At 40.4% G+C, this 8539-nt stretch overlaps 1 protein-coding gene across 1 annotated transcript; it reads left to right on the forward strand.

The window, feature by feature from the left end:
- Positions 1-394: 394 nt before the first annotated feature.
- SNRPD3 (small nuclear ribonucleoprotein D3 polypeptide 18kDa) lies at positions 395-2466 on the forward strand. The gene is made up of 3 exons (XM_010281673.1): positions 395-551; positions 1242-1434; positions 2306-2466. The coding sequence occupies exons 1-3, from the start codon at positions 426-428 to the stop codon at positions 2365-2367; spliced, it is 381 nt and encodes a 126-aa protein (XP_010279975.1). The 5' UTR covers positions 395-425; the 3' UTR covers positions 2368-2466.
- The last annotated feature ends 6073 nt before the right edge of the window (positions 2467-8539 follow it).

The following is an 8539-nucleotide window of genomic DNA, read 5'->3' on the forward strand; positions in this document are numbered from 1 at the left end:
GGTTGCTTAGGTGATGTGAGCTGGGAGCGCGGCTGTGCTGCCCACAGGCCCAGCTTGGCTCGTAGACGATCAGGCTGGCTGTACCGTTATGGGATGCACCTGGGGCTACTTCCATTTGAGCCGCACCTGGCTATACCAGTGGTTTGTTACGTGGTATTTAGAAGTTAATTTCGTAGGTCAGAAGAGACTCGCAAAAGACTTTACTTTTGCTGATCTTTTAGGTCTTCTTCCTATGGGCGTCTTTATAGAGAAGTTTTATTAATGCATTCTCAAAGTATATGGTGTGTTTGGGCAAGAGAGAAAGTCAGTGCTTTACACTGTGAAAGATCATAGGTTGTGTAGGTAAAACCCAGTCTACAACCTTCTTTGTAATTAGATCCTTTGTTTTTTTCTTGTCTCAAGTATAGAGCCACAGCACTGCAAACATGTCAATTGGAGTGCCAATTAAAGTCCTGCACGAGGCTGAAGGCCATATTGTGACATGTGAGACCAATACAGGAGAAGTTTACCGAGGCAAACTTATTGAAGCTGAAGACAACATGAATTGTCAGGTATACCTGCTGCAGAAGGAGGGGGAGAAGGCTGTCTGATCTGTGCTGGGAAAGGCTGATAGCTAGCTTATTGGTGGCTTAATTAAAAGACCATTGCTTTATCTTAATATAAAGAAAACTGTATTGCTGCATGTACATTGTCTTACCATAGTGAAATGGATTCAGGATTACTGAGTGCTGCAAAGAGGTCAGAGCTTATTCTTTCTAGTTTTAGAGCTAGATTGGTCATTCCTGTCAGTAATATCCACTGAGCACAGGAATAAACAAACCTTAATTTAAGAAATTGAATCTCTTTTGAATGCATGTTACTTTAGTCATCCCAAGAGGGCTTAATTTTGATTGACTTCAGGCAAGTCATTGTAGAAATCAAAATCCTTCCTTAATAGTTAGGACTAGAACAGCTTTATTAAAACTGATTCAATATGAGAAAACAAAACTAACAAAGCTGACAGTTTGCAAACTGGGGAGAAAGCAAAAGTCCTGGGCTTGCTTGAATAGTACTAGGCTTAGGAGTATGTCTAAATGGTCTTAGATGCCTTGTGTCACAGCTCCAGCTGAGACAGCAGTATGCTTAGGAAGTCTTTGATTTTGGTACTTGAATCCTGGTTGTGCATTCTGCAGGCAAGAAAAACAAGGATACAGAACTATGTTAGAGGCCTCTGTGTGTACTGACTGATCTTTCCTTTCCAGATGTCCAACATAACAGTGACATACAGAGATGGACGAGTGGCACAGCTTGAACAAGTATACATCAGAGGTAGCAAAATACGGTTTCTCATTTTACCAGATATGTTGAAGAATGCTCCTATGCTAAAGAGCATGAAGAATAAAAACCAGGGTTCTGGAGCTGGGCGAGGAAAAGCAGCCATCCTCAAAGCTCAAGGTGCGTGCAGTTTGTTTATGGTCTTCCCCCCATTTTGCTGTAGAAGAACTGGAAAAGTGTTACCTCTATCACTGAGGAAACATAAGCTGGAAGAAATGGAAAGATGACCAGTTCACATACGTTGCTTTTCTGTATATTTCATCTTATGGTGGGAATCAGGGCTCAAACTGCCCAGTTACCAGATTGTAATATTGATGCTACAATAATTTGGATGTAGCGAGTAGTCTTGTTAAGTGGAGGCTTTATATAAAACTTCATCTTCTCTTTTCCAGTAATTGTGGCCACTAGCTGTTTGGAATACTTAGGGAAGGATTCAAGTGTTCTTGTTAAGCTTTTGTAGAAAAACAAATTCAGATATTAAGATGGTACTTAAACTACTGTGAAGCTGTAATTATTATCTATTCTGTAGTTCGCTGTCATTTGTACCTTTCTCAGGGGAACAATCTAGTTGTAACAAGATTGAGCAATATTCATGGGTTGCAAAGTCCTTGGTGAACTTCAGCAAATGCAGTAAGGTTATGTGGGGGAGTAACATCTGCTGAAACATACTGAGTTTTTTTGCAAAACCTTGGAAGAGTGTGGGATTTCAAACTTCTTGGGCTATACAAATTTGTGTGTCAGCTCAGAAGGAACACAAAGTGTATGAATATTCACTGCATCTGTTCTAAGTAGCAAGACTGTAACCATTAGTTCTGGTTCTTCTCACAGAAAACGTTTTGCTGACATACCACTTTCTAAACTTCATGGGATATCCTCATTTTCTTGCTTCTAAGCAAGAGACTTTGAGTGTTGTTTATGTTTTGCTTGTCAGCTGTTGAGATAAATATGCAGTTGTGTCATTCATGTCATCCCTGATGTTTTCTTTCTGCAGTGGCTGCAAGAGGAAGAGGCCGTGGTATGGGCCGTGGCAACATCTTCCAGAAGCGAAGATAATTTTGATCTTGATCAACATGTGCTTTTCTATTAGGGGGTGTTAACTTGACTACATGTGCATTGGTATCAGTTTTGTTTAATAAATGCTTCTGACAAAAACTTGTCTGCTCTTACATGACAGGACTCCTTTTGGGCAAATACATTGTAGGTTGATTTCCAACTTAAAATAACTTTGTCTGGAAAATAGTGGACTTCATATCTAGATTTGACTGCTTAGTGTGATGCATTGACTTCTAAAGATAATCATGTTTCCTTTTTCTTGTTTAGTCCTGTTGTCATTCATTCTCTAAAAAATTAGAAGGCATTCTTGGTGAAGAATTTTTAAATAGTACGTTTTAAAGTCGTATTAGCAGCTGCATTGATGGAAGATACAGCGAAACAGAGGCAGCTTCCTGAGAAGCAAAGCACTGTGTTCTTTTGCTTTATATGGACCTAAAATAGATAGAGGTTCATCTTCAGATCTGTACATTGAGCTTGTATTCTTGCATTTCTTATTTTTGTTTTTGGATATAGGGAGAATTTTTCATTGAGAACACACAACTTTGATGGCCTGAGTCTGTATTTGCAGTGAAAAATTCTATTCTAACTCTTAATAGTCTTCTCCTCTGCCTGGGAAAAGAAGGCAAAATATAAAATAGGCATTTTCAAACTTACAAAACATTTTATTTATCCTTGAAAGGGGGTGCAGGTGTATGGGTAAAGTCTTATAAATGGTTATCCATTAAATATAACTTGATACAAATGCTAACTTTTGAACAAAACTTAGGATCAGCTTTAGCTTAACATGTATACACAGTCATATATATCATCAGCTGATCTGTAGGAAACCAAATGTAGTTGTAACTTTAGTTTATTTTGCTAAAAGTATAGTGTGGTTGTTCTGACTTACATGGTTGAAATGTTTAAATGTAACACTTTTGTACCTAATCGCATACTTGCATATAATCAATTATCAGTCTGTACATGTACAAAAGAGCTAGTCTCGCTTTTCTGCTCTGATGCCATGAAGACTGTCCCTTGTGTGCAGACATGAAAATTGAACTAATGTATTCGTTTGTTGAACTGTCTGTAAATAAAGCTGTATTTGGTCTCGTATCACTAGAAAGCCCCTGCTACATGTTCTTCTGGGTAGTAATGGTCCTAAATATTTGCATTAGAAACCTCCTTAAAATGTGTTTAAGATATGCTTAACTATAAAAACATTGTAGTGTTGTGATTTGTCCAAAAGACAACAGTTTTCACAAAGTCCTGCTTCAAAACGTGGCCTGTGAGTTATGTTCATATAGCAGTAATGCTTTCCTGAAGACAGCATTTCCAACTTAAAATGAGTAATTTGGGGCTTTGGTAATGACATTCATCACCTCCTTGTGGAACTGTGTCATTCTTCAAATCCACAATCACTTGGAAGAGAACCGTGACTGATACCAGTTGGTCAGGTCATTTCCCTCAGAGTAAAATTGCACTGGTCTATATGCAAACTGGAGCCTTTCTAACAGCTAGTAGTAACAGCTGTTTGTGTGGTTTGGAATTCTTCAGTAATCACTTTGGTTCTAGCTCTTACTGTGAGAGAGAAGACATTATTTTCCCAGAATTTCCTCTCCATGCTAAAGTAAAGGCTTCTGAATTTCACAAGACTGCTTTGAGAAAGACCATCTTAAAATCAACATGAAGCTGTTGAGTCTTTATACTAGATGCCCCCTAAGGCTGATGTTTTTTAACACACAAAGGAGACAATTCCACCCTGTTGTACCATGAGCTTCATGGTGAGAATTGAACTGTCTGCTTGTAGCATCCCATGCTGATGCCTGGGATCTCCAGAAGTGGGTTGGTAGGTGAGAATAGATACTCTGTTGACATCTAGTGGCTCTGCTTGTTGCTATATGGTGGTATACAAAATGTCAACCTCCGTAGTGGGTAGTAGTACAGCTTATTTGAAGTACATGTCTCTCACTTGCGGCCTGTTAACTGGGTGCTATTGCTTTTAATGCATCAGGCTCGTGATTGTCTGGCTAATCAAGTTGGAATTTTTGTATAATGGAGTTACATTACCGTCAACAGGCACAACACGATTACTTTCTGTTTAACTTGAGTCAAGTATCTGCTGCAAGATTTTATAGGATGCTTCTACAGCAGCTAGAACTGTCTTCTCGTCCAAGGCAAACGCCTAATAGAAGCCTGAGATTGATTAGTACAACAATTAAGTGACATAAATATAAACTTGTGTAAGATGGGTTCTGTGTGTTGAAGGATGGTATACTGTTCTGCTTAAAGGGTGTCATCCTGGCTGTGGCTCGTACAGTGAGTGACAAAGGAAGTTACCATTGCCTTCTTTAGTAACAGGAGAGACAAGAGGCATACTCGCAGTTTAACCAAAGAGAAATCACTTTGCCAGAACTTCTTTTGGTCTGGCTTCTCCAGGAAGACCCAATTTTCCTCAAGGAAACTAACGGTGAGGATTGTCATATCTTTTTTTGCCAGGACTGTCTGGTTCTTCCCAGCCCTCAAAGCTCTGCTTCCTTTTTCTCTAAAGCCTCCAAAGAGAACTATTAATAGGAAGTAAGAAAAGGAAGTAAGCCGCAGGTGAGGGACTTGACTGACAGTTTTGTTTGGAAGAGACATTTTGGCAAGGCTGCAAATCTGGCCTATTGGCTTTGTGTCTCACTGTTGCCTTCTGACTGTGAAATAGCGAGTTGCCTTTCTGAAGTGGTAGCTTGTTTTGCAGAGGGCAAAGGGAGAAATGGCAGCACATTTTGATCACAGACAGCTACTGAAATGGCAAAGGCTGTGAAACACCAAGGGGAACCCAAAAGAGTATAATGATTAAATGCCATTTAAGCAAATAAAAGCTGCCTGGCAGTAGCAGGTTTGTTGGGGATTGTTTCCACTAATGATGATAGGCTTACCTTTTCTCTTGTTTTTTTAAAGTTCCTGTTCATCCTTCCTGTGCAATCCCAAACTTCTGTTCTGTCCACTGAGATCGCCTCTCTTCTCTGAAGCAATTGATGTGACATTCGGCAGCACTGAGGGCAGGGTCACAACCATGAATTTCAGAAAGAAACAATAACCCTCCCCAGTAGGTTTGACTGATAGAACAAACTCTGCAATGTATCTGCTTTAAGAATTTTCTACCCATTCTGATGTTTCTCACCCTCTATATTTGTGACTGTCCACTGAGCACACAGCAATGAAACTTCTTTAAAACCTTTTTGTTCCCAACCAGTGTTGTCTTAGCTTTTAAGCTTTGTTTAAAACATGTAACATCTCTAATCCACATGAGCTTTGAAGAAGATACTGCATTTTGCATAAACAAAAAGCTTTGCAGTATGAGTTCAGCTTGAGGCTGAGTCTAGGATGAACTGTTTACCCTCTTCAGAAAGATACTATGAATTAGCATTGAAAAGATTGAAGTTTCACATTGGCAGGAATTTAAGCCCCAGCCAAGGCAAACACGTCACTTAGCAATTTCTGACAAAACTAACTGATAATGCTAGTTTGTTACAGGCTGCTTTGAAGAGCCTATGTGCGATGTGTGTATTATCCTTTGACAAATCAAAATTTCTTTCTAACAAATGATGTCTCATCCACTAGATGGCTCTGTCCGTAAGAGAATGAAAGATAAGAAACCAGAACCCTCTGGAAGGAAAAAAATGCAAGAAATGTGACTTCTGCTATAAAATTCATAAACTGAGTGCTATTACAAACTCCCGTATGAAAATACTCAGCTTATTGTCTTTGCTCTTCAGTGTTCCCAGAGTGCCGGCTTCATATGCACCCAGGTTATTCCAGCTGTGGCTTGATGCTGTGTACATCTGGTACTTGGCTAATTGGGCATGTCCACTTAGGTAGGTTGTGCAGATTCCTTGAGTTCAGCAATTTAAATGTTCTGTTTCTCTGGGACAGAGGATACTATGGACAGATGCAGCTGTCTGTTTTTAACATCTGCCTTTATTGGTCACCTTTGTTTTTTTCCATAGATTGCAGCATTTCTTTCATTCTTTGCCATTGCTTTGTGTGTGGCTTGTAAACCTCTTCCTGTTCAGTGGGTTCAGGTCTCACCTTATATTCCTGCTTTTGACAGAGAGACAAGCTACTGGCCTGAAGCTTTGACGTGAACTTTCCCTTTGATATCATTAGTATAGATGCCTTCAAAGTACTCGTGTGGGACAGAGAAGTTACACTGCAGCCATGCAAAATGATGTGTGGAGAAGTGCAGGTGGGAATTCACCCAGTTTTCCTGAGTCAAAACTGAGGTTGTGCTGGTGCAAAAACAGAGGGGAGAAGAGTTAAATGGTTGCAGCAAGTATCACTTGCAAAAATTGCTTTGCACAGAACTGTAGGACTTTTCCTCACTGACCAGGTGCTTTCATCCCACACGTGCAGTTCTGCTCTCCAGGTGTGTCTAACTGATATGTGATCCTAAAGCTGTAATTTTCTTTAGTTCATTTTCCAAGGGTACTGTGCAAAATACCGGTCTGCGAGGTATTGTGTTATGACTGAGACGGCTAGGAAGGGATGCTGTGTAGATGAGGTAAGTGACAAGCTATGGTGTCTCTTCTCTGAGTGTAATTACACGCCACATTGTAAAAGCCATGTTCTCCAGGGTAACAGAACTTTTTATCAATTTATATCAATTTATATCAATTCTTAAAATTGCAGAGGAGGCAGCAGCCTCTTAATCTCAGCCAGTGAAAGGTAGAAGTAAAGGGATGTCGCCCCTAGATCTCCCATGCCCTGCAGAAAACCTCTTCTAGAAGGGCAGAATGGGGTGGAAAATGTGACTTTCTGGTGCTGGTGGTCAGGATAACTGTCCAGTCTGTATCTCTTTGCTACTTAAGTTTCACGGTGAGCTTTCATTTAAAGTAGAGATGTCCTATTTCCTTTTGCCAGTAAAACAGTAGCAAGGATGGAAGGCTGACATCCCAGTGGTGTAATGATTTGGTAAGGTAGCAAAGGGTGGAATTCTGAGGTCTACATGAAAGTGTCAATGATTTTGTTGCTTATTTCTCAGCCACGGGTCAAAATGGAGGAAGGATTCTCACAGACTTTGATGTTTCTATCATGACAGAGGCAAAAATTTAGATGTGGACTTGCACATTACTGCAGCTAAGCTGATTTCAGACAATAAGACCTGGTCTTTCTGCTCTCACATGAGATAAAGCTAACATTATGGGACCCTTCTGCCTTCAGTGTTTCTTTGGGAGGAAATACAGATACACCAGGTTTAAAGCGTGGTCCAGAATAGCCTTGAAACAAATGCTTATATGGGCAGTGTGCTGCAGATTGCTTTGCAAGTAAGAGGATACTGTTCACCTCACACGTTGAGGGACAGATCACACCTGCAGACAGAAGAACTACCATGTTACTACAGCGTGCTGGTGCCTTAAGTAGTCAAAGCAGTGCTTGTCTGCAGGTACTTTCCCAGATCAAATCTCATTTTAACTGCTTCAGGTGTCCTGTTGTTGCCTGGTCCTGTAATAATAGTTCTTGATAGTGTCAAGAGTACTTTGGAGGTAATGAATAAGGAACTGCCACCCTCCTCTGCTCATGCTAACTGTTCCTCAAAGACTAGGGTGTGGAATTACTTCACTCGGTGTGGAGGCTGACATTAGTGTGCAGTATGACCAGTAGGTTTGGGATGTTTTTACTCCACCTTATTCAGACATTTAATGAGAAGAGTATTTTGGTTTTGTGTGTGAATTGGTTGTTCCTAGCAGACAGGCTATTATTCCTGGCACAGAACCAGTCATTACATAAGCAAGTATTGTGCAGCCCTCTGCTGCTCAGCAGAGACTATTGGGGTCTATGAAAAGTGGAGATTTTCCAGCATCATTAATTCAGGGGAGAATGTTGAAGCCCTGGCAAAGAAACAGATTGCATCCAAAAGATGTGTAGTTATGCTGGGGGAAATTAAAAGATTGGCAGAAAAACACTGTTATTGTTCTTTTGCTTAGTGAACTGCTTGCAGTGAACATTTAATTTTTCTTCATTTTCCCCTGCCTGGGGACTTAAAATCTGTAGTCTGGTTGGGGGTTTGTCCTATTTCCAGGTCAGTGGAGAGCTGTTAGTACATCTATTCCAGAGCAAACCACTGCTTGTTGTGAGGCAAAACTCCTCACATTTTGTCCCACAGTGCCTAATACGTTAACAGGGAGTGGGACAGAGCAGTCAGCAG

Source organism: Phaethon lepturus, unplaced genomic scaffold (genome assembly GCF_000687285.1).
Source record: "Phaethon lepturus isolate BGI_N335 unplaced genomic scaffold, ASM68728v1 scaffold50530, whole genome shotgun sequence".
NCBI lineage: Eukaryota > Metazoa > Chordata > Aves > Phaethontiformes > Phaethontidae > Phaethon > Phaethon lepturus.

Excerpts from the sequence above, each read along its gene's own strand:
- SNRPD3 (XM_010281673.1), top strand. The coding sequence starts at position 426 with ATGTCAATTGGAGTGCCAATTAAAGTCCTGCACGAGGCTGAAGGCCAT. Across the intron at positions 552-1,241 it reads AAGACAACATGAATTGTCAG|ATGTCCAACATAACAGTGAC; the intron begins GTATACCTGCTG and ends TTTCCTTTCCAG. Across the intron at positions 1,435-2,305 it reads AGCCATCCTCAAAGCTCAAG|TGGCTGCAAGAGGAAGAGGC; the intron begins GTGCGTGCAGTT and ends TTCTTTCTGCAG.